Source organism: Epinephelus fuscoguttatus, linkage group LG16, assembly GCF_011397635.1.
Source record: "Epinephelus fuscoguttatus linkage group LG16, E.fuscoguttatus.final_Chr_v1".
NCBI lineage: Eukaryota > Metazoa > Chordata > Actinopteri > Perciformes > Serranidae > Epinephelus > Epinephelus fuscoguttatus.
This window is the reverse complement of record NC_064767.1, coordinates 26,890,174-26,916,576: the sequence shown is the minus strand read 5'-3', so window position 1 is coordinate 26,916,576 and position 26,403 is coordinate 26,890,174. Positions and strand designations below refer to the sequence as shown.

The 26,403-nt window shown below is 42.1% G+C and overlaps 1 protein-coding gene across 2 annotated transcripts in view; it reads left to right on the top strand.

Annotated features, from left to right (window-relative positions):
• The window catches only part of macrod2 (mono-ADP ribosylhydrolase 2), a 467,780-nt gene that overhangs the window by 131,949 nt on the left and 309,428 nt on the right, over positions 1 to 26,403 (top strand). For both annotated transcript variants that reach the window (XM_049600013.1, XM_049600012.1), the window contains exon 4: positions 12,967 to 12,996. In XM_049600013.1, coding sequence (XP_049455970.1) covers positions 12,967 to 12,996 — 30 coding nt within the window. The remainder of the gene's footprint in view (positions 1 to 12,966; positions 12,997 to 26,403) is intronic.

Here is a 26,403-nt window from a genome sequence, read left to right as displayed (position 1 = left end):
ATTAAGATGGCTACAGTGCGTGTGTGTGTGTTGGGGTTCAGCAATGAAATAAAGAGCTTGGAGGCAAGCCAATTAACGTCTGCAATTAAGCAGCACTGCAAAGTTCAGCAGGAGGACGGCAATATCATTTAGAGAGATATAACCATTGTCAATCTATTCTCCTAGTTAAGTATTCCCAAGATAACTATTTCAGTCTCTCAGCCTGCAACACGTCTGTCAATTATTTAGCTTGATGTGGTTTATTATGGGTCCCCTTCTCCTGCATATGTAAGAGGAACACTTTCTGATACAAAAACAGATACAAGTGTTGTGTTCTGAAGTGAAATGCAGTATGTGTATAAAAGGGCTATGGTAGACTTACCTGCTTAAGCCAGTGAAAATGATGTGTAATTAGCATTTTCCTTGTCACGCCTAGTTTTTCAAACATAGGTAATTGAGGACTCTGATGAGTACTTACAAAGGATGATTTCAGTTGTTCTCGCAAACGTGGATAAAGGGAGACTTCACATTATTCTGTGGCTAATATCCTCTGATGAGTTAGAGAGGTTCTATTAAGCCAAACCGTGTCCTCTGTTTAAATATCATTAAAAGTTAGTTAAAGGACGACGTCAGACTGGATGATGAAGCAAAGAGAGATTCTGAAAGAGGATGAGTGTCAGATAGGGAGGATGTTTTCGGATCAGTGAGAGGTGCAGTAAAGTTGATTTGAGCAATTTAATGGATCGTGTTAATGCAGTCTGCATAAACAAACCACAGTACCCAAGACTGGGCAACACAGTTGGGGAAAAAAGGAAAATATTTAACTCTTTTTTTCTGCTCTTCATCTTGCCAATTCACTGTTTTATTCAAGCTCAGCTTTCGTTGGTGACACTGCCAAGAGGAAAACACTCTGCCTGTCTGATTGTATAACTCTCATAGTGTCAACACTGCATTTTACCATTTCAGTCTGTAGGGTGCCTTTTTTAAAACCTCCTCGAATAAGCAGTTGAAACAGGTTGTCTTTTTGTTTTGTTTTAACAAAAGGCTGCAGATACCAGTGAGCAGAAAATTATCTGGCGGGATTCTGTGTGAACGTGTTTGTTGGTGGAAAAAAGACGCTTGTTTGAAGCTGCACTGAAGTGAACACTGTGTGATCCATAGGAGCTACAAAGAAAGAAGCTCAAAACAATATTACGCTAATATTGTTGCAGACCATGACATTCCTGTATCTAAGCTAATTCCACCGTTGTTCAAAAGGCAGGAACTGCGAGGTATATGCGTATGTGAAAACCCCCTTTTGCTGCTATAGTGCTATAATATTCACAAGCTAACGAGTACAGTGTGATATCAATACACAGTTGTTGGGCCTGTTTGCATAACTGCTCTGTTTCTGTCGCAATTTTTTCTTTTAATGGTGGCCTGTGATTGGGACAACAGTGAGTGCAGCTGGCATAATGGCAGACATTATCTTTGAGGTGCAAAACGTTTTTCCATTTCCATTACAAAGTATGGGAAATAAATAACCGTCTCAAAGTAAATACCTCCCATTATGATCAAACCATTACAACTTGCTATTAATGTTAATACAGGAATGATTATTTATGAGATCATCTCTCCCGATGAGGGATTGGCTTATCTTTGTGAGAGCTTTCATCATGTACTTCAGTAGACTGAACTGACGTGTCTTCATTTAGACTCTTGATTTCTGAGCTTTGCTTTCTACAAGTGCTGTATTTAGGCAAAAGGAATGTCTGTCTTATATTTTTACAGTTGCTCAAGATGTAAACCCTCACTATATTCAGCACTACATAAATTTATAGTTTAGTAAGTAGTCCGTTACATATTTGAGAATTGTCGCTTGTCATTGTATGTTACTGAGTCAGTGTGTCTCCCCTAATTGCATCCATCAGCAATGTTCCACACAAAGAAATGTACATACAAGCTGTAGAAGTATAATAATTTCCACCTTTCTGATACCCCCCCCCCTTTAATTAACTCACACCCTGTTTAAACAGAGACAGAGATGCCTACGTGAAAATGTTTTTTCACCATGGTAACATGAATAATATGGCGTATCTCTCCTGGACTTCTGATTGAGTTGCTCCAGCCTGATTGCAGTTGGCGCTTAAGGGAGATGAGTCTCTGTGACATAAACGAAGTACTTCTGGAGCCAAGGCTCACTTCACACATCACCTCGACACTTACACCGCTGTGATCAAATAGACGCTGGTATGAATGGATTCTCTTAAGTGCCGGTTAAGTGCATTTCACTAAGGAAGTAAGAGAAGTTAAAATACATTTAGTGTTAAAAAAGACAATGCACTCTTCCTTAATGCAATGTTCTGCACTTAAGCTATATGGAGTCTAATTCTGAGTGTATATACCACGGCCTGGCTATCAAGGGCAAGGCCCTCATTTCCAGACTTGTATTTTCTGCAAAGAGAAAGCAGTGATATGTAAGGAAGTCGATTCAGAAACCACACTTCAGTAGTTGAGAATCTCCAATTTAATGCTGTCCTGGCTCTCCCGTGTGGAGGAATCTCAGCCATGTTATTTTGGATATAGTGAGGGGAACTGTCTGGCTGCCTGGTGGGTACCTAGCTGCGGGTAGTGAACTGTGAAGGCCCTGAGGAGCCATGCGGGTCTTTAACATACCAACAGGCCTGATCGCCAGTAAGGAGGAGGCTGCATTAACGTGTGGCTGATAAATCCAGAAATGGGACTGGATAAATCCATAATATGCAGCTGTTGGCCCAAATCCCGCCAGGGCTCCGCAGTGACACTGGGCCCTGTGAAGTTTGCAGATAACCTATTTCATCTCAACCAGTAAATGATGGTGCCTCTTCGAAGTTGGCACATATGCACAGGGCTGGTGAGCATCAGTTGAAATATCTTGCTGCGTTACATAACATATGCATATTAAAACCACATTTTTGTCCAATGTACAGGATTTAATGTTGAATATCTGGTTTGGCTTAGTATGCATTAGTCATCCGCACTTATATATACTAAAAATGTCTCATCTATTAATAGTATTCGGAAGGATCACCTAAGGCATGTGAGCAGTGAGGTGCACTGAAATGTCAAGACATAAATTAAGATATGTGAGAATATGCCACTGTAAACATTTGCATGTGTCATTAACTGCTTTAATTTGTGTATTTTAATTTGTGCATTTATGTGGATATTTGTGGCACTTTGCCTTCTCCTCCAGTTATTATTTAACATCATGTTTTAAGTTGTTAGACGTTGCTTTCAACAGCTCTGCCTTATTAATATCATGCAGAGCTCAGTTTCACCTTTTCCACATTCTTCAAATTCAACTACAGTCACATTGTAAAATGTGGCTGAAATAGAGTAGAGTAGGTGAGTAACTAAATGTGTTGTTTTTCTGAGATTGTGCTTGCAGTTTATCAAAAACCCCGGACATTTTTTTTGTTGTTGTTTTGACAACCGCAGTGCATTTGTGATTAAAATAGTGGGAACGGATCGAAACGACTTCATCTAATGAACCCCGCTCTCCACTGCCCCCCTGCATTGTACCTTCAGAGCCCTGGCAGTGAGTGTTTCTCGTTCATGTTAATAGGCTGCGTCTTTAGTGTTGAAAACAATTATTAAGTAGCACTTCAATCGTTAGAAAGTTGTTTTCTGTGTCTAACTTTGGTGGCATTGACTTTCCCTTGGTGTCAACTTCAGAAGAAATACAAACTCGCGCTTTGCAGAGCCCACCTACAGCTTTATTTTCTTGTAATTTCTCCAAGCTCCCTTCTTAGGATTGGGGGTTGAGCAGATGCAGGTAGATGTATATTTATGAGGGGGATGTGTATTTCAGGGAGAAGCAGTGTTGTGAAAGGTGACCTTGTTAGATAAAAGGAGGGCTCGGAAGCCAAATGATGAAAGAGAATGGGATCATCCTGGGCTCATTAATGTGGATTTGAAGGTCAGGTAATTATAACAATAGACGTGTGGGCTGGCTTTGGCATCTGGTATTGTTGCTTTGTTATGAAGGTGACAAGCCTGCGGAGGAAAGGGATTAATCACTGTGACACCACCCTGTTGTCACATTGATACATTCAGACATCATAACACTGCTGCTATAGTTCTTAAAGGAAGCTGCAAAAACAACATAATTTCAGCTATCAAAACAGTATATGACAAGTACTGTTAGGAATATGAATAGGTTTAAGAAGCAACCTACGGTTGCCCAATATTGTAATGAGAATTTCAAAATAAATCCAAAAATAGAAGTCACATCGCTGTTATTGTAGTGGGTTTGAACAGTTAAGCTCTGGTTTCTCCACACACACAGGCATTTCTCTTCCAGAGCTAGTGACGCTGTCATGAGTCAAATAAGCTTCACACCACAACAAATCCACATGGCTGAGGTTGGTATGGTAACACATGAACCACTGTATGCAGCAGTAAAGGTAACCAATGACTCCCACAGCAATAGACTGCCCGTTTGAGCCAGATGAGCTTTTAATAGCTCAAACTAAGTATACTACAGAGCAGCCGAAAGTTCAACCCATCCTCTGCCTTAATGGAAATATTTGTTTGTACTGACCGCTGACAGAGTATCAGTACACATGAGAAATGAGACCTGCTTGATGTTACCGGTACCAAATCAACTTGATATTACAATCCAATAAATGGCAAACAAAGTCTGCAACAAGGTCCTCCTAAAATTTTACAGTGCAGAAAAACCCTGTAACTTACTGTAAGCTGGGTTTGGAAAACAGGGGATATAAAGCTGGCAGTGTAGTCTCAGTTCAATTTAATTTGCTGTTGTTTCACAGCTTCAGCAGACACAACTTACAAGTTTCTCAAAACAAAAATGTAAAGGGACAGTTCACCTCAAAATCAAAAATACATAATTTTCTTCTCACATGTAGTGCTATTTATCAGTCCAGATTGTTTTGGTGCCAGTTGCTGAGTGTTGTTGATATCAGCTGGGGAGATCTGTTCCTCCTCCCAAATATAATGGAACTAGATGGCACTCAGCATGTGGTGTGTAAAGTGCCAAAAAATACATCTGAAAAACTCAACAGCAATGTCTCTTTCCAGAAATCATATCTGGTCTCTCAAGATAATCCACAGATCTTGCTGTGAGCAGTTTCATGTAAGAACAATTTTTTGTGTAATTCAGCAGACAAAAAATAGTTCCTACATCAAACTGCTCACAACAAGATGTGTGGATTATCTTGAGTAACCAGGCCATAACTTCTGGAAAGAGATATCACTGTTGAGTGTTTCAGATATATTTTATTTGGTGCTTTGAGCTCCTCCAGCAGAGTGCCATCTAGTTCCATTATATTTGGGGAAGGCTGATATCTCTACTGCCAATATCTCAAACACTTGGCAACTAACACCAAAACAATCTAGATTGATAAATAGCACTACAAGTAAGAGGTGGCTTTTTTTTTGGCAGCAAACCGACCCTTTACCTTTGCTGCCGAATGCTTAAGTTTGTTTGGAGTAGACTTTGAGATTTATGCTTTCATGCATTGTCGAAATTGATGTATGCAAGCTTCATACCAATGTTTTTCTTGTGTATTTTTACAGTTTTTAGCATTACCCCAGCAATGAAACCTTGAAACTTCAGTCATGTCAATGGCATGTGGATAACATTTCAATAAATAATTTGTCATGTAATGCTCAAATAGGTGTTGTGACATAAAAGGAGATCTATTCGACATTCACAGGTATCTGCGAATCAGAGGTTGTCTGCACAAGGATCCCAACATGGCAACTAGCAGCTAATGGTGCTAACAGCATGAGCAGTGCTAACAACAGCAACAGTGCTGAAAGAGCCAACAGAGTCATCGGGGGGAACCGAATGCCACTATCCCGATATCCGCAGTAACCACCGTATGAGCACAGTGCAAAGCGGTGGTGATTAGCTAGCCAGTGGGATACACACACACAGGACTCACATGCACTAACATGCACCCGTGGCCGAACCATCTGTCCCAACAACGAACAAAGAAGCTCGGATTACAACACACAGAAGGAGTGTGACTTCATTCTCTGCTTGGGACCTCATTACTCCACTATATCTTTACATATCAAACAGTTGTTTGCTGCTTTATTAATGCTCTGAATGTCACATAGAGCTCCTCTAACATGTAGAAGAAAGAGTAGAACCTTGCATACTGTACTTGTTTTAGCCACAGTTGCATCATTTTGACTGATGCATGAGTCAGGCTTTAGGCTTTGTGTGTGTGTGTGTGTGTGTGTGTGTGTGTGTGTGTGTGTGTGCATGTGAATGTGCTGCTGGGATCGTGCCACCTCTACCACAAGTTTGTCTGGCTCAGTCAGGCTCCTTAGGGACCACTAGAAGCTATAAAGAACAAAAATGCCAACCAGTATCATCAGACAAGGCAGCATGTGTGGTGTAGCATGCATTTTTAATGTGCCACAAATAAGAAATACCACTGTTGCCTCTCCTCTCTCATCCCACAACTGGTGGCTCGTTTAAGTTTTATTTCTATTTGTGCGAATTTCAGCAGCCACTAAAAGAAAAAAGAACCCCATCATTAAAGGTTAGAATTGCCTCAGTTTAACATCGAGTTCCACAGACATGGCACGGGTAGCTCTAGATATTAAATCCTAGCCTGAATATTTCCTGTTAGTTGGGTCGTGCTAGTCCGTAAGTACACGCGCATGCATGTGTGTACTTGGGCATGTGGTTGTGTGTGTGTGTGTGTGTGTGTGTGTGTGTGTGTGTGTGTGTGTGTATACAGGCTCAGTAGCAGTGCTTGTTAGGAAGGCTGACGGAGTGGAAAAGTGTCAGTGTGTGGAGCAGCACATTATTCCACTCAAAAAGAATTTGCCAAAGTCCTTCACTTCGCTGACTCTTTGAACATCGACATTCAGAGCTGACATGTTAAACATCCGAACACTATGAAGAGGAACGTCTAATGACCATCTAAGTGTCAGTCGAGTCTACAAATGATCGGCTTTTTGTTTCTCTGGACCTTTTTTCTTCATTATTTCAGGCCTCCCATTTGCAGTTCATTGTGTTGTAGATGCTAATTTGTGCCCATCAAATTAGCTGTGAATATGATTTCTAATTAAAGCAGAAGAATGGAGGAAAAAAATGATGTGACTCCCGGTTACAAAGAGCAGCTCTATTGACCTAGTTTGCGCTTTTTATCTGGGACAGTTTGTGTGTTTGGAATCACATTTGTTAAAATCCCTATTCCGTCTTTGTGGACAGGTGAGACACCCTTCAAACGCAGCAGTGAGTGATGTTGAAACTTTCTGATATGAAGCAGCATACTGTTATAGAATATAGCAGAGATAGTCCCTGTCACAGTTAATTTGACTCAGATATATTTACTTAAAATCCTGCCAAAAAGCCTGTATTTGCAGACAGAGATAGGCCGGTAGCATTACATTGCAGTGGCCGCCCTGGTTGCTTTGAAAAATTGCACCAAGATTTTTTTGACTCATCTATTTGCAACAGAGCAGGCAACCTGAGCCATAAAACTTTTTTATTAGTTTCTTTACCCCACCTTTTATCCCAGAGTCACAGCAGAGTACACTATTAACCTCTGAGCTTATTGAGAAGCGTGCGAGAGGCTGCTAAGGATAAGGTGAGTGTGTATCCGATGGAGCATATTTAAAGGGTTCAGTTAAGGTGGCAGAGACCAGAAGGTAGACAGTGAATCTGTTTACTGCCTTGAGGTTTTGTGGTTATGCACTAGCACTTCCCATTTAACTGCATGATCTAGGGCTCTGCTGACGCCACCGAACACACAACCCAGCTCCATGCCTCACTGCCCTCTGCACACACAGGACTCGCACACTGAAGTGCACATAAGCCATTTTTATGAATGCTCTGCAAATATATGGACACACTGAGACAAGAGGGTGGTTTCACCATTCCTTTTTTTCACTGTGTTTGTGTCTGCGCTGGCTTCTTGACGCAGTGCCACAATCCATAAACTGTGCCTGTCACAGGCTCCAGCTAGGGCTCTGTTATCAATATTTTCTTGCTGTGAAAATACACAGCGGCGGCTCCGCTGCATTGTCATTGGCTGAGGGATAAATGAGGTTGCTGTGGAGGTTAAGAGTTCAAAGGGCAGACAGGAAGTGGGTCCTCCCACAGTGACAGTTCAGGCGTATGTTTGATGGGCCAGCCTAATGCTGTGGACCAGCAGTTCCTAATGACCTGCCATCTCCAGGCAGTCTGGGGAGCCCTTCCACTGAGATTTATGACCCATGTTGTGGTTACTACTAGGACGACTCTCAGCAGCAGTCGTGACAAACTCCAAGTCATAGCCTTCTACTTAAGCTTCACTCTTTCTTCTCATTAACTGGGTCATTGCAAATCTTCAAGGCTTATCTTTACTGTGACAAGGAATATTCAGGTTCTCTGAAATATTAAAGCTCAAAGATCACTGCGGTATTTTGTCTAATGTGATGGGATCCTTGTAGTTGTTTTATAGATGGAGATGTGGTCTGTTCTGCCCTTGAAGTCTAAATTGATGAATTGATTCGTGAAATTCTCAAGGGGGCACACACAGGCGGACACTGAAGAGAGGATGGCAAAATCAAAAACCCATTAAATATACATTCAAAGAGACAACTCCACATGTACATGCTCAGCTAGAAGAACCAGATAATGGTCTTCTGATAATACTAATTGTTGGCTCTCCCACTGCTTCCCTAAAGGCAGAAATGTGTTGATCTACCACAAGATAGCCAGACTGAGCCCAGGGCGGGCACAAACAGCAAGGAGAGCTAGTTTATAATTAATACACACTCTATAAAATATGCATTATGGGGTGGATGTGGCCAAATATGGATTTCTGTTTTGATTTTCACTCAGGATAATTGAAGCACTTCTCAGACAAGTCATACTGAATGAGGCACAAGCTCATAGCCTCTGCTGCCAAGAGAGCAGGACTGCTCTGTGAGTGCTGCTGTAGGTTAGCTTTTCCACCAGCTGTTTCTTATTTGTCTCGTGCTTGAAGACGGATTTTTAAAGCGAGTCCCCATCCACTTTGGGATTTTAATGTCTCCCCTGATACGTATCGCTGTGGGCTGCTGAGCTCACTGGCTCTGTAGGTTACAGATAGTTTGTGTGCATAAGCAGCACAGTGTGCTTTAAGATAAACTGCCAAAACATGTTTCATGACATTCTGATCATTAAAGGAGAGGATGCAGGGAGAGGGGGAAATGAAAAGGCATAAAGCAGCGTTTTTTACCCCTCCCTGCTCCCATATTTATCAAACCCACTGCAGAGATGAGATGGCTGTCGAACACTCTTCATCTCCCAGTGGGCTATTGCCGTGATCACACCAAGTCACATGTGGTTAGAAAGCTTCTAACATTTCAACCCCCCAGACTACCATGTTCACTACCAGCACTACCCCACCTCACACACGTAGACACACACACACACACACACACACAGAAGAGTTGTGTTAGACTGATTAGCAACCACATCTCCAATCTCTGATTAGGTGTGGAGTAAATGAAGCGCCCCCCTCAGGTATGCATTTCCATAATGTCAGGTAATTAAACCCCAGTGTTTTAATAGCTCAGGAATAGGAAGACTCCCCAGGAGACTAGACAATAATGATAGACTTTGCTGAAAACTAGCATACTATTAGCTTGCCTCTAACTGGCACTAAAACTATTTAATAGATAAACGATAACGAGCTTAAAAATATTTTCATCACAAAAAAGTTACATACTATGTGCTGCACCCAACGGTACCTTTTTTTGGTACACAACTTTATCAGTAAAATATCACATAGAGCTAATCTTGATTTTTGGCTATCACTAAAATAAAGAAAATAGACCAGACGCCAAAACCATCATGGCAGATTGGAGTTGCAGCAATAGTTTTGGCTTCCTCAGAGCTTTGTGGCTGGCTTCCAGGCTTCGTGGCATTTCGTGGCGCTTATACCCCTTGTCTAAACCTGGCGTTCTCACCCAGGTGCACTCTCAGTACCGACATTTGGCTCCAATGGATTTAATGTTAATCAGTACTCTGTAGTAGAGATGTCATTTGTTCGGAAACCCTCAGAAGTACAGAGTTCGGTACTCAACCCTAATCATTTAAGGGTGTCACATTATAACGGTATTGAGGATAACCATGATAATTAAACATTAGATTTTGATATTGTGTTGATAATACACATAACTTTTAAATCATTTCCATTCTTTACGTTCTTGCGTTGTCTCCCTCCCACAACACCATCCTTTTGCCTTTTTCAATATCCATTAAGTGTAACTGCTCTTTTTGTATGTTTTTGTACATTTATGGTTACAGACTCTCTCTCTCTCCACCTCCATACACTTCTATTTTATGTGTAATTCATTTGCCAAAAATCGACACAAATAAATCGCACATTAAACAAAATTCAATTTGGCTGATCATTTTTCTCCAACAAATTTCATTTAGGTATCATGACAATATTGTTAACATGAAATCTTTTGGCCATGATAATCATGTAGTGAAAATCTGATATGCCATCCCCAGATCTCTGGTAATAGAACCCCTTTTTTTTTTTTTTTTTTGGTTACAAAATTTATCCGTGCTTTTGAAATATGAGCAGAGAATTTTCTGCTCTGGAAATGCACGTTTGAGCTGTGTGCTTGCTGTTGATAGCTGATAGATTCCAGAGCTAAACAAAGGCTGGGAGAGCACAGGCGTCTTTTTCATCACAGAAAAACCTGGAGAGGTGCTATTGTAAACATGACAGTGGATTGTCAGTACATCCCTGTTTGAGTTGCTGTTTCTTGTGTGTGTATGTTATGCTCATACTGTATGCACACACTCACACGCACACACTCACATACACGCACACAACAAAAGCCCTTTGATGAAACAAATTCTGCAGTGGGAGAGCTTTCTTTGTCCCTGTGGCCACTCGTATGTGTGGTGCTCAAATGAGAACAATGCAAAGCCATAATGGTGCCACAGAAAGGTGTGGAAACTGAGTGAACTCCAGAAGTCCCCTTCATATGAGGCAAAAAAAGAGGAAATAACAGCCACAGGACTGTGCTGTGATTGGAGAACTCTCCCTTATACCACATGTTCATTATCTGTTGCTTGGGCACCAAAACATTTTCGAGAAATAATAAGTTTTTAATGGGATAGTGTTCACTGCTAATGATAGCCAATCCTGTATAGCTACAACTAAAGATCATTAAAGGCATGTTGCAGTGTATGATTCTTCCAGTGCCCGCTGGATGAACTACACTTCAAACACATAGGCTACCTACTTCCAGTAACACCCAAATTAACAGATGTATTTTAAATCCCCTCTAATCTTTCTCCTCTCATGTGCATCGGATGTCTCCAACTGACAGATAGGCTCATTTTTAATGATACACCCTCCACTTAGATAACACTCTGACGTTACCTTCTGTTGAACCAGTAAACTGCAGTTAATGTTGGAGATTCACATGAGCAGCACGGGGCTAGGGTCATATTAAGAGTGTTTATGAACTAAACTGTCTTAAAGCTGACAACATGTTAGCAGTGAGCGAGGCTTTACTCTGACGCTGTTCCACATGTCTATGTCGCATGTGAGAATGAAACCTCACTCATCAAGATCACAAGTGTTGTACTAAAGAGCTTGTCTCAGCTCATGTTCAACATTTTGTGTGACATGTTTTTCCCAAAGAGGGGTACTAGAGAGGGCAGTAGGCCAAATACCCTATCTCGTAATGTTGAAGATGCAATATACAATATTCAGAACAATAATTTAGTAGCCATCTATTGTTACTGCTGTCCCCTCTGGCTAGCTAATCTCCGCATACTAGCCTGTATGAGCACTGCTGTAAAATCAAACTGTTAGCTCTGTCAGTAGCCACTGTTGACACCGTTAGTCCAGTAGCACTACTGATAATGCCATCAAACCATCATGGAAGCTTAACATCCACCCTCCAGTTCCCTCCCAGGTGTTCTCAGTCACTTTGAGCTAACCCCCATAACAACTGTTAGCTCTGTCAGCACTGTTGGCATTGTTAGCCACCATTTCGCCCCAAGCCACCTCATGTGCAATCCTGGCCCGGACTCTGAATGTTGTATACTGCAATATGAAAAATAATTAGTGTAGCCGCACTGTGATTCTGATCCACTCCAAAGTTTAATATGTTCTTCCTTAGCCAATGCTACACCCTTCCGCCAAATTTTATGAAAATCAGGCCAGTATTTTTCCATAATCCTGCTGACACACAGACAAGCGCACAAACCGAACGGAATACATGACGTCCTTGACAGAGCTAACAACCAGACCCCACAAAGCCATAATCCAAGCTGCAATTGTGCAGTGTCTCAAACTTCAGGCCACTGCTAATTGCTTTTAATGAACCACACGTTTTATTGAGCATAACCTCTGTCATGTTGCCAAGGGAGAAATCTGCCAAGGAGTGTATATTGAAATTAGCTGCTGGCTGAATCACACGTTTGTTGCCAAATTTAGTATTCAAAGAAAACCACTGCCACGCACAGTGATCACTTCTGTCTATTGAAGATGTGATAAACAAAGTATTGGATGACGGTCGTGTTGCTTGTTACTTTTGGATGACTGTGGTGTTGTTGGAAGCTGCCATAGGAAAAATGCTAAATCTTGTATTGCCAGGTACAGCTATTGAAATATGTGATTACAGGTTGAGAACTGAGAAAATAATACAAAATAATATGTAACATAATCATTCAGGCCAGAAACAGGCTCCTCTTGGCACTTTATACCTACTGGTTTTCTTTTAAGTCCTCTGGAAATATGATAAACGATTTCAAGAATCATTCTGTTCTCAGTAGTAGTTCTGTTCATTAGATAACATAAATGATTCATGTGATAATTATATCAAAGTTTAGATCAAATGGGTGTGTTTTAAAGAAATCACACTTGCGCAGTTAAAGAATCCAAACTTTAATGTTCAGATATTGCTGACTGTATAGAATGATGCATATGTACTTACTCTTTGAAGTTTACTGACTCATTTTATTTCTCTTTTCAGCAAACTCCAGTCTTCTGGGAGGAGGGGGAGGTAAGTGAACACCTTTGTTTTTCTTTATATCATCTCAGTGTTTGTTCCCATGGTATTAAAGCAATTAAAGTTGCACTCATCAGATCTCATATGGCACGTCTATATTCTGCTGTGGGTTCATGGTAGACTTTAGTGTCTATTTCGCTCCAAGTGTCTCTGTTAAATGTGGCCGAATGTAAGGCCAAAACATTAGAGCGCAGTGCAGCACAACCTTGCATTGTGCCACAGTGAGAGATGGTCATTACTTTAGCGGCCTGCCGAAGAACATTATCATCAAAGCAATGGAGGAAATCTGAGGCAGCCAACCGTGGTGTGGGAATAATGGGTTGGGAACTCAAGTAGGATGTTACTGCCCAATCCAACTGTTCTGCTTTTTCTGAAATTTGACTTCTACAGTGACATGATTGAAGTAATCATTTGTCCCCACAGTAGTATGAGGTTGGGGTAAATTGCACCCATTTATGTGGAATGTTAATTTTAAGTCCGAAGGGGAATTTTTGATGATATGTTGGAATCATATGACAGTGAAATAGGGTCACTGCTTCAGCTTTATCTGTTTATCCATCTGCGTGGGATGTCACTTTCAATGTGTCACCGTTTCCTGACAGGCTTCAGTTGTACAGAGTGATCCAAACCAGGGCATTAGACGTTTGTACATTTATTGTAATCTAATGGAATCTATCTAATCTAATTGCATTACATGGCATTGCATCATATCGTATATATCTATAGAAATGTTCTTATACAGTGTGTGCTGTAGGTCGAAAGGAGTTCATCTTGAAGGGACAATTCACCCCCAAATCAAAAATATGTATTTCTCCTCTCATCTGTAGTGATATTTATCAATCTAGATCTTATCAATCTAGATTGTTTTTGGTGGGAGTCTACTGACTGTAGAGATGCCTGCCTTCTCTTGAATGTATGGCACTCAGCTTGTGGTTCTCAGCAATGTCTCTCTCCAGAAATCATGACCCGGTTACTCGAGATAATCCACAGACCTTGTTGTGAACACTTTCATGTAGGAACTAATTTCTTTTTACCGAACTACACCCACCAACTGTACCACTGAGCTAGCTAACGTTACGGCTCAACTGAGGAGGATGCCTTGAATTTTAAGATCATTCACAGTGATGAGCTCGAGCCTTTCATCCATGAGTAGATGCAAGAATGCTTCTGCACTGTGATACTGCAATGTGTTTGTAGTTCAATTGTATCTGAGAGACGGCAGACATCTTGACGGCTGATATCTCCAACATTCGGCGAACACTAAAACAATCCATGTTGATAAGTAGGACTACAGTCAGATGAAAAATATTTATTTTTGATTTGGGGTGAACTGTATCTTTAAGAGCTTTCTATAATGCGACTAATAAAGAAGACCTTCACTGACATTTACAGTGTGCCAGATAGTCCCTGTTTATTGTCAGTGCATGTGTCTTGTTTTTTGGTGTTTTAATCTTCCTCATAGAACTAAAAAATAAACAATTATGTGGGTGACTTGTTAAAATGTTATACTCTATCATTTTATCTGTCAAAATGTTCCTCCAAATTACATAGTCCTTTTATAGAGTAGTTTTAGAAATTGTTTTAACAAAAAAACAGCACGTAGGACAGAATTATGCCCTTTGCAGGAATGCACTTGTTTCTGTTTTTATATATTTATTTATTAGGAACACCTGGCGTGAAATATGAGTCATCAGAGACGAGGGATGTGCATAAAGCAACATCAAAGCCACAGCATAGTTAACTGCTCAGCGCACATGGTGTCCATTAGAGTGTACACAGTTGCTGTTGAAATCTTATTCACATCTAATCACGCAGCCTGGAGTGGCCCTCATCTTGTCTGATATATGCGTAAGACTGCAAACTTTCCAGCCATTTATTGCGTAGCAGTGCGGCATCCTAATGTGTATCAGTGACATGGAGAGGCCCTCAGCGCACAACCATCAAGAAAACTTCAGTGATTGAGATCAGAGGTCACAAACATGCGTCTCCATAACAAAGCCAAGCCCTGTAAAGCAGGTGTACTGTCCTCCTGATTGGTGTCTGTCTCCGCTGCAGTGGACTCTTAGTATTCATGTGCCACATATGGACAAACACAAGATACAATTTTCTTTGCCATTATGTTTCCATTATTGTTATTTTGTGGCAAATCCCCGTTTTACTGCTCTCAGAATCTTAGAGCATGCAGACTTGTTGATTGATCCAGGTCCTTCTTCAACTACAGATTGCTCCGTTTCAGCACAGCACCGACAAAAACGAAGTCAGGTTTGAGGCTGTCAACACTGGAACGTGAGAGCTCATGTGTCAATTAATGTCAAACTTTGGAAGAAAACATTTCGGTTGATTGTGACCTGCAGCTGTGCTTATTAACTCCAGAGGAATTCTAATTGTAGCAAGTGCCATTTTTTGAGAGCAAAGCCTCCTTTCATTCTTAATTGACTTCCAGTGATGCTATTCCTGCCAAGTTACTGGCACAAGATACAAGGTCAATTAACTGCAAAATGCTACGACTCACATTTTCTTGTGTTAATAATGACCACAACAAGTCTGTGTGACTTTATTATTTTTTTTATGTGTGTGATCTTGTGAAGCTTGTTTTTGTTGTTTTGGCTGGGGTGATTATAACCACGGAGAGATTACCATTATCTACCAGAGAGCTGAGAATGTTACTTTCCCGCCAAAACAAAGCTCGACACCGTTTGTCTTTTATCTGCACGAGGCCAAGAGGGGTTTTATCTTTCAGTGTCTTTATCACTATGAGGTGGCTGCTAAACCTACAAAACTGCTCCCTCTGTTCTCACCCTGGCCCTCCCTCTACCCCTATCTGCGCTTTGGCATGTGAAGACCTCCTGCCTTGGTGGCGGCGAGGATCGATGTGAAGAGGAGATGTGCTCTCATATAGGGCCTGCCTTATCTCCCACCTGTCTTCTCAGGGCTCTGCAGAGGGGCAGCTTCACAACAGGATGATCCATCATGTTGGCCTCACGCACCTGAGCCATGTTTAGTTCTCACAGTTCTCACAGAGGTGGGCCTCCCGCCAGTATGTGAAAACTGGACAAAGTCTTTACTTTATGTAAGAAAAGTTAGTTTACCACCTACACACTTTTAGAAGTTCTCCTGGCTTTACACGGTTTTGAGGATTTTTTTTTTTTTTTTTTTTTTATTCCCACGTATGTGGAGGTATCTTTTGGGAGAAAAGTTTCACCTCTCTGAGTATCTTATCATTAATTCAAGTGTGATGTGTGGTCACAGCAAAGCAGACAAGACTCATGTTGGTGATGGTTTCATTGGCTTGCAGCCAGAGCAGTGTGAATAGGGTGGGAATAAGTGAAAAGAAAGCCCTGAGTGAGATTTGTCCTGTGCCCAAAAAAACACATTATTATATTCCTAGCATTAGTTATGGAGACAAAAAAAGTCTAGAAAAGATTCTTATGCCCTGATGCTCTATTAAATCCTTAGAAATCACTGATGGGAATTCTCTCTGGGTTGTGCGTCTTCAGTATTATGTACACAATGGGGTTAACCGAAATAGCGCTGTTATCTATGTGAGACATGTTGGTCTCACTGGGATTCCATACATACATAGAGGGAAATAACAATGATCTCTGATAATAGCACACTAAATGAGGCCTCTGTGAATAGAGGGTAATTATGAATGGTACCAGGTTGCTTGTGTGATGTGTGTCACAGCATGGCTGGATGCTGGCACACTCCCAAAAGAATAGACCTAATGTAAACATGATGTTGTCTATCTCTCCTTTCCCCCCTCCATTTGTGGCTTTCTCACACACCCTCTGACACACACACGCACACACGCACAAACACAAGGATGCAAGCGCACACTGAGCCATGTAATGATACCATGAAACCCTGTGTAGCCAGAGAGAGGGAGCTCCACTTGCCTTTGATGTCTCCATCCAGGAGGGGAATGGGCTCATTAGCATTCTAACCAGAACCGTTGCCCATTTAGCACTAGGCTTTAACTAGACCACCCAAACAAATCGTTCTTCTCAGGTTGGGCCTCCTTTCTCTGCTCCAGTCAAGCAGCAGGACACATGCACGGTTGTTTTTGTATGTCCTGACTCGGGCTAATTTGGCCACGGGCTGCTAACGCTCACTGAACTCACCAGACTTTGTCATTGCTTGCATAACATAGGCTGTAGCGCTGTGTGCCCCCAGCTCTCCTCCCTCATAAGTTTCCTAAACAGTGGTGTGAGTCATAGCAAGTACCAACACATTCTAATGTATGAGATTAATTATGCTTGCTGTGATTATGCCTGGCTGCGGTGGTGCTCGTGTGGTTCTTTGCCCTCCTCTGCGACTAAAGATGTCATCGAGGCAGACTCACAGTGACATGACAGGGCAATGCTTAGTGACTGTGCTGAGAAAATGATGTGTTTGCAAAGGTCTGCAAATTACAAATGGAATTAACGGAAGGAGTATAATGTCCTGGGTTTGACCTTTTGGGTGAAATGTGAGAACTTCTGTTTTTAGTACCTGACCACAGAAAGCACAATATCAGCAGTGCAATTTCAGCAGGACAATAACTGCAGAACTGGCTCCTCCAAAAAGACTGTTCCAGCATGCTTAAAAAAAGAAAATGTATCCAGTTTCGGACATGTTTGGATAATCCTTTATCAAGATTCCTAAGTGCTTCACTGTGCTTATCTCTATCTGCATTCGTTATGCAAAGAGCTCTGTTTTCTTTTCCTGTCACCTCCAGGTGAACCATTATCCTCTGTCTGGGTCCTGCCCCAGGCTTGTTTATTGAGTAGATTGGAGGGGAACGGGGCATGGCACTCTGTGCAGGGGGGAGGGATATAGGTCGAGATACAGGACGGTGTTGTGTGACGGCTTGGGTTAGATGGCCTCATGTCCCTGTCACAACCGAATCAGCTCGCAGTGAGCTCCAGAACTCCCCTATATGATTAATCACTCAAAGATGACATATTATTCTCACAACTCGGAGACTGCACACCATGCTTGACTGATGGTCCTCAGTTCACAGATGGTAGTACCAGCCATTAGCATAACTTATGAAAGAGATACGGTATTTCCCTGTGGAGTAGCCTAAATAATGTAAAATGATAAATTGAATGCAAAGATTCCTCAGTCAGCGCGGTACCCTCGGGATTTACTTATCTGCTCATATTTAGCGGGCAGTTAGTTACACTCTGATCTAGGTCCACCTTGTATTTGTGCTGTGATGTTCCATGGTGCTTTTTAAAGTGTGTTAGAGACAGCAGTGAAATAAATGTGTGTCTGTCCTCCTCTGCAGGATAAGCCCTGCTGTTAGGAACTATTTACGAGGTAAACTCACAGCATAAAGACATTTGTAATATCTTAATCTTCGTGTGATTTATCAAAGTAAATAAATCTATGTACCTCTTATTTCTTAAGCATGAGTTCAGGACAGGACTTTGCATTTGTCTCCTTTTTATAGCATCATCCAAAACTGGGAGTGCCCTCTTGCATTGGCTTGAGCCAGTGATATGCATTTAAATAATTAAAATTAAAAAAAGATCCTTATTTGAATTGGCCTCGTTCTTGCATAAGCAGAGAAGTCATTTTGTAAATTGCACTTACTTAGTAAAATTATAAAACAACTTCATGCTACATATCCCAAGTGTAATGCACTTCTAAGTGAGTTTATGCATTAACACTTTACTGTGTGCTGTTGCCTTGCCTTTATTAAATGTGTAACCCAGTATTCTGACTGCATAATATGCAGGGAAGCCACAACACTCCACTTAGACCACATCTATTTATTGTTGGTACCAACAAAGTTAATTCTGTATTACAGAAAGAGCTTGATGTGTTACATCTGTGTAGCCATCTCTTGATTTTGAGTATTTTTAATGGAAGTTGGTGGTAATTACTAAATATACAATTACATCAAGCATGATGACATCTCAGTGGAAACATCAGTCATTATATTGTGAAATTATCACATGAGAAGTACCGTACCCCCATGCTGTCAGATCATCTCACCCAATTATTACAGAGATGACGTAATTTAGAGGGCATTCCAGTGAAATTAGCAGGACAAGGTCATCGTGTGGACTGCAGTTTGCGGTACCCAAACAGTGATGGAAATTACATTTCAGCGTGAAAGCTCTCTCTAATGCCATCTCTGTCTCCCCGCTGCCACCACAGAGAACAGTCACCACGAACACCCCCACCTCCTCCTCCTCCTCCAATCAGCAATGATGGATGGACTAATTGATGTAGAATGATTGGGCCATTCATTTTAGCCTACAACAGTGGGTTCCATATTTAGGATTAGCATTGCATTATAATGGGAAGGGAAGAAGAAATGGTCAGGGAGTCAATGAACACTAGAGGGAAAGAGGGACAGTGTGAGGAAGAGTTGTAAAAAAAAATGTTGAGACAAAGAAGGGAGAGGGAAAAGGCACAGACATTATGAGCGGTGGTAACAGGACTGGCCAGTTGTGTAATGTTAAGCTTATGAGACATAAAGTGTTCCGAGGCATTTATGGAGAGGTGTGTATCAGCGAATAACAGCAAGCGAGAGGGGCATATAGCCGCCACGTGTCCTGCTATCCCTCTCTTAGCCTATGAATCATTCATCTCTGTCCCCATGTATAAATCAAGCTGCTGGCCGTCGCCTGCGGCAGTCATGTCATTAGCTAGTTGACGACATCACTTGATCTCTGGCACTGCAGTGCGGGTAAGGGACGGGGCCTAACTTTTAAAAGCACACATATCAGCGTATCAAACTGTGGGAGCTCTCTGTGTCTGGCTGTGGTGTAACCAGCTTCACTGAGCTAAGGAGGACCATTCAGAGTTACACTTGCTCAAAGAGACGCTCCTCCTCTGACACTCGCAGTTCACACTTCACAATTAATTGAGTTTCCCGTAGCCACTCAAGAGTGTGTGAATGTGTAATGCAGGACGTTAAGAAAGTGTTTGTATAATGCAGATTGTATTTTAAGTTTGTTGTTGATCGTACTTGACAGCTGGGTTTCCTGCGTGTGTAAACACTATGACTTGAATGAATTAGTGGTAATGCATATTCCAAGCGCTTTTGATTTTTGAAAATGTAAGATGGTTACAATAAATGTACATTTTGTTCTTATTCTTAAGCCTTAAAGATTATTAAACAATGCAGTTTTCAGCCTGCCTTAGCTTGCAGTGGATTTAAAAACCTACCTATTTTCAGTGTGTTTGCCACCGAGACGTGATTTTAGGTGGAGGACTTCACTCCTCTGGAATGTCCCCTGTAGTATATTGAACCAGAGGACTGGGAAAGTCTGGAGTCTTATCAGTTTGAAACGCTAGCTCTGCCAGCTGCAGCTTAAAACCTCGGGGCAGTAGCCAAGCCTCGAGGCAGCTGGGACTAGGGAGTCTCTGAGTGCTGTTACATTTTGGCTGGGTAAAGTACAGTGTTTGAAATTATCATAAAACTATTGTATAAGCTATTCTTGTTGTTGGGAAAGTTATGGATTTTACATTTCTGCATGCATTTTTGTGCATTTTTGCCTGCAAGGGAGCAACACAAGCATATAGTAGGCCATCTTGACTTCTCAGAATCATTTAGTTAAAAATAAATATATGCGATATTGTGGTTGGGTCCTCTCCTTCCCTCAGGGCTGCTGCTGTAAACATATTGCAGCTGCTTGTTTTCCTTTGTGTTTGACCTCTGCAGCCTCTCTCTCTCTCTCTCTTTGCTTTGTGCTCTCTCTCTCTCTCGCTCTCACTGAGAGGAAACAAAGGTGGCCTTTGACTTCAATCCGGGGACAGGAAGAGTGATACTCTGCAATCTCACAGCATATTGTACCTCTTATGTATATTTCAACCACCCGGTAATTCACATGCTTTGTTGCAACAAAGGGCGGACACCCCGGTTTAAGGATCCACCATATTCTGTCCCCCGCCCCCTTGTACCGAAAGTGAGAATACCACCACAGGGCTCAAGAAGTGGGAAAGAAAGTGTCCATTTAGTTCTCTTCCACACTGCATCACACATGACCTTCCCCCCGCACCCCGCACCCCCTCCTCTGTGCACCAGCATTTCTGGGTCAGTTGTTCAGATTTTAGACAACTCAAAGCATAACCAACCTCAACGTCAAAGCACATTTGTGTCCTGCACAGGCTTTGTTGTGGCTGTTTTGGGGGTAGATCCGGCACTCGGCCTGTCCATGCTCTTTTGCGTGGATGTGTCTGTGTGTATTACGTTTGTGTCTGTGCGACTGGGTGTTTGCATGTCAGTATGTGTGTGTGTGTGCGCACACGCGTATGTGAATGCATTTGCTGCATGATGGCGTGTCTGTGTGTCTGTCTGAATTTGCAAATATGTGCTCGTGTGTGTGTGTGTGTGTGCTCGTTTCTTGTTCTGGGATAACTGGATGCTGAGCTGTCTTGTCAGTTGACTCAGTGGTCAGTTTTGGTCCCGCAGCCCCCCAGCGATGCAGGATGGAGTGATGAGATCTGACAGACGGGGACAGTTCTTAGCAGGGCACTACCCCATCCCATAGTCTCACCAATCACGGCAAGGCTACTACAAGGACATCACAAGAGGCCCAGAGAGCTTAGGCACATGCTCACACATGACTCAGAGACGGCTGTCTTGCCAATATACCAATCACATGAAACCCTCTTATTTTCAAAAAGCTTACTCGGAGTGCTCGCTGGAGAGAGTCTTGCAAAGTATATATCAGGAAGACAGAACACTTAAGTAATAGACAGGTGGGACTAAAAGTAAACCAAAATTGGGAAATACACATTTCAACATTTAACAAAATCTGGAACTGAGGCACAGTGAAATATGAAAGAGGTTTAGTATCAAAACGACTTCTTCTTTTGCTTTGCTTTGATGTTTAAAGTGGACCTGTTATGCTTTTCCTTACTTTGTCACATTAATATGATGTTACAATTTGAGATGTTAATATTCAACATGGCCAAAGTTTCAAATAATGAGGTAAACATATTTAAAAGTAACCTCAGGTTTCAGACTGTTCTGAATACTCTGTTTCCAACGTCTTTATACTTTCCAGACAAGCTGACATGAGTTCATGACAGATTTCTTTTGATGGTCATCTGTTCCAGACATGCTACTGCAAGTGTTTAATTATGTAGCCTACACTGCTACGTATAGTTACATGCTTATATTGGAAAGACATGTAGTTTTGGTTGCCAGTGTTGTTCTTTTCTCCCTGATTTTGGACCATTTTCCTGCTGGAACGTGTCCAGTGGTGAAGATTTTGGTTTAGAAGCATTTACTGGTGTTTTTTCACAATAGAAAGTGCTGCTGTAGTCCATTACAATCATTCCCCTGACTGCAATGACGATGCTGAGATGATGAAGACCCGGGAACCTTGACCAATCAGAGCAGATGTTTTTTTTTTGTTTGTTTGTTTGTTTGTTTTGTTTCAGGAGGTGGTCTTAAAGACGTATTTCACTGTTGGAAAGATGTTCTTTTTATAAAACTTGGCTGTCAATGCTGTAGAAAGATGCAAATACTTTTAATATTGGTGTTATGTTACCAGAGAAAACAGAGGAAAAGGGCTGTGACATTCACTTTTGTGTGCCACACCAGGACAATAAATGCTTCCACTGGTGCATGATCTAATGCGAGCGTGTCTGTTTTGACACAGAAGACAGTATGGTGGCCGGTAGCAAATTATCTCAACTTTGGTTAAACGGTTGGCCAGAATATGTTTCTGAAAACATTTTAGCCAAGAAAAAGGCAAAGTGGTAACAAAATCTTGGTATGTATTTTTAGTAGCACTGTTAAGTTTTACCGTTAATCTCAGTTCAGCCTCCGTTTGTACAGCACAGGAAACAGTTTGACGCCAGCTCCTTCTTCACAAATTCTTGTGTTAAAGCCAGACATCACTAAAATATGTTTCTGAAGACATTTTAGGAGATAAATATGCAATACAGTAACAGAATCTTCATTTATATTTGATCAGCGCTGCCTTCTTTTACAGTTTGATCTAAATTTGGTCTGAGTTTGAGAGAGTGAGAGTGAGAGGGGGCAGCTGTGTCTCGATCCCTGTCTATACCCTTTGTGTCTGTAGTGGGGGGGCATATGAAAATGCGGATGTGCAATCTGAAGTTTGAGCAAACACCCTGGAGCCAGTGAAAAGCTGAGAGATGTGCAGAGATCTGGGCACTGTTAAAAGAGAGGGAAGTTTACCACACTTCATTTACACATTACCCACATTGTTATAATACAAAGGCAGTTGAGAATCAGCAAAGTATCCTTTTAAACCAACAGGCGCCACAACAGAGTGTCTCACACAGGAGGTGAATGCAGGTGTTTCAGCACGGAAAATTTGAGGAAAATAAAGTAAACATGTTCTAGTGGAAACCTCAAATACAATTATGAACCTGGAAATGAGCATAACAGGTTCCCTTTAATATAATTTGATTCCCTAACAAAGGTGTTCCCTTCATGCCATCTACTCTCTATGTTTAACAGTGGTGAATGTAATTGAGGAACCAGTGGAGATCAATGGAAGAAATTAGCAGGACATTGCCATTAAGCAGAGCCATTAAATCAATACACAGCCACCAGGCTAGGCAGAATAACCTTGTCTTGATAGCCAGTCTTTTTTAACAAATGAATAGTTGAACTGTTTTTAATATGAACACTGTATTTATTACAAGATAAATAGCACATGTTTTGTTTAATCACATCATTTACTAAATTACTCTTCATTTTGAGATTTAAATGTACCGTGTAATATTCTGTTATGTTAAATGTAGCTGGCTCAAGGACCTTTACCTTGCTGCCTGCTTTACACTTGCACACTGCAGGGCTCCCGGGGCTTTGTGCTGCCTAAACAATGCATGCCATAATTTCACTAACCACTATGCATCATAAAAGCGCAACACGGGGCGCTGATTGCTCTCAAGTACCTAATGTTTACAGTAGTGTCGGGGTGGTACATAGATCTGAGCGTTTGAGTATGTGACAAATCAGTGATAATAATAGGTCTTTGAACTAGCTGTGGGCGGAGAGGAAGGATAACATTCACGTGAGCATCTGTAAAGAGCCAGTTGGTAGCTGATTAGTGGCACTTCTTTGACACTTCCTGTGCAGAGACTGACCTGCTACAGTGGCCTTTTGCCAACTAGTAACAAACTGTCAAGCTTTCTGCATCTCTCTTGGGGCAGCCTAGTTAGCTATGTCTGACAGGCCGCTTGCCTACAAGTGAGGTTTCAGCCCAGGGAGGGCAGAGCAAGCTCCAGAGGAAAGCTGTCATCTTTTTGTCAGACCACAGGGAAGAGGAGGAGTTTGTCTCTCCCTCTCTTCCTCCGTCTCTCTCTATCTCTCTCTCGTCCTCCATCTATCTTTCTCTCTGTGTCAGCCTGTTCCCCTGGTGAAGATCTTCACTTTCCCAGTGCCAGTGTTACGCTCCTCTCAGCCTGGCTGTGCAGAATAAACAGGCGGGTGTCAGAGGATGAAACGGCAAACGTCCCCTAGGTGCTGGGCCCGCCGTTGCGTTAACCCCCCTCACTGTTGCCTCCTGAGGGCCACAGCAGCCATCCTAGTGTGCTAGCTGAGAGTGACACAGAGACAGCCAGTTGGACTGAAGTGAAAGACGCTCCATGTGTCCTTCCTGAGGGAGAGCTGAGCGTTTATACCGCGGGGATGATGCCCACCACTCCACCAAATCCGCTTTTCCCAGACACTTCATTATCACCCTCACACTGTCGCCACAGCATGTGTGTGTGCAGACAGATCTCCGAGGATAGCCACAGAAGCTCACATAGAAGGTGGAGAGGGAGCAAGGAGTACTGAGGGAGAGGGAAAAGGGTGAGGAAAAATGAGAGAAGAGGAGGAGGGTGGTATGAAGAATGTCAGAGGGATGCATGGGGTAAACTGTGTGGTGGAGGTGGAGAACAGATGTCAGACATAGTGGGTGGTGGCGAGAGAAAAACAGTGCGTAATATCTTTTCATTTTCCTCTGCATATTCATGTATTTTCACGACAGAAGCAAGTAGCAAGCAAAACTGCAGAGGAGTCAGGGGAAAACAGGTCCTCTCTTCATCAAACAAGCCACACTTTATCAAATATATTACAGACTGTTTGACTAGCTTAGTTAAATAATGAGCACATTTTGTAGGGTGAAAAATAATGTCAAAACAATTATGCCAAACATGCCATCTATGTGTAGTATTCTGTGTATTTGAGAGGTTTCAGATTCAGAATTGAGTTTTCAGTTTGCACAAACCAATTAATGTTGGTATATGCGTTCCTTTCTGTGTCGGGCATGTGCAGAGGTGTCTGCTGGGAAGAAGATTAATTTCTGAGTGGGAGAGTGCAGCAAAGCTATTTGAGCCCACTGAAACATGTTGGCTCTCTACTGTGAGACTCACATTAGCACATGCCATACTTGATGGAGGAGCATACTTAGCAGTAATAATGGGCATTATAGGGGGTGGTATCAAGACATTATTTTCAGAAAGCTCTAATTAAGCTTTTTGCTGTGGCTTTGGCGTAGCACTGACTGTCCGGTATCATCGGGAACGCTTTTCTAAGCTTCTGATAAACATGTTGCTTGCCAATCAGTTTGTTCTGGGCCTCCCATGCGCAGGAAAAACAAACAAGTTCATCAAACAGTGTGAGATAGAGCTCCTCTCCACTGACTTCAGTCCTGGCCCTGATGAAACAGCAATCAGCTCAGTACCATAGGGAGCCATTGTGTTTACAGTCGGTGGGTGGATGGACTGCTGCTTGCTGGGGGAGATTAGACCTTTGAGACCAGCTGGGACATTACCACCACCAGCCAGTTCCACCTGTGAAATTGCAAACAAGACCTTGTCCCTTCCCGTCAACCTCCACAACCATTGGAGAGATCAACACCACACTGATACTTTCCCAAGCCTCTTCAATCATTACAGTATTGAAGGGGGTGGTGGGTCAGATAAAATAGAGAGCCCGTATACATGTGGGAGTGTGACTGTGTTGGTGGTGGAGGTATGATGTCACACACACACACAGCTGTGGTGCTGATTGTATCTAAAGTGTGTGTGTTTGACCCCCCCCCCCCCAAAAAAAAGGTCAAGATGTGGGTGGGTTAGTGGTAAAGCAGAGGAAGCAGTTGACCTTGATGCCATTTCTCCAGCTACTTTATCCTCACCTCCCAAGTTCACTCCCCCCGTTTTATTAGCTTCTTCAAAATTCGCTGGCAATGCCCCAAAGATGGAGGCACACATGCTACTCCACAGTCTCTGTTTCCAGACACAGTGTTCTGTACACTACATGAAAAAGTAAGCCTGAAGGAAATACTGCAGGATAAAGTGTGAATGTGAGCCTCAGCTGACAGCCCCTGGAACGTGTTTCTCCCCCTCGGTGGGCAGCGGAGAAAACCTCACCAAGCGTGACAATAACAGAATGCCAAAACATGGATTGGGCCAAATGAGCTGTGA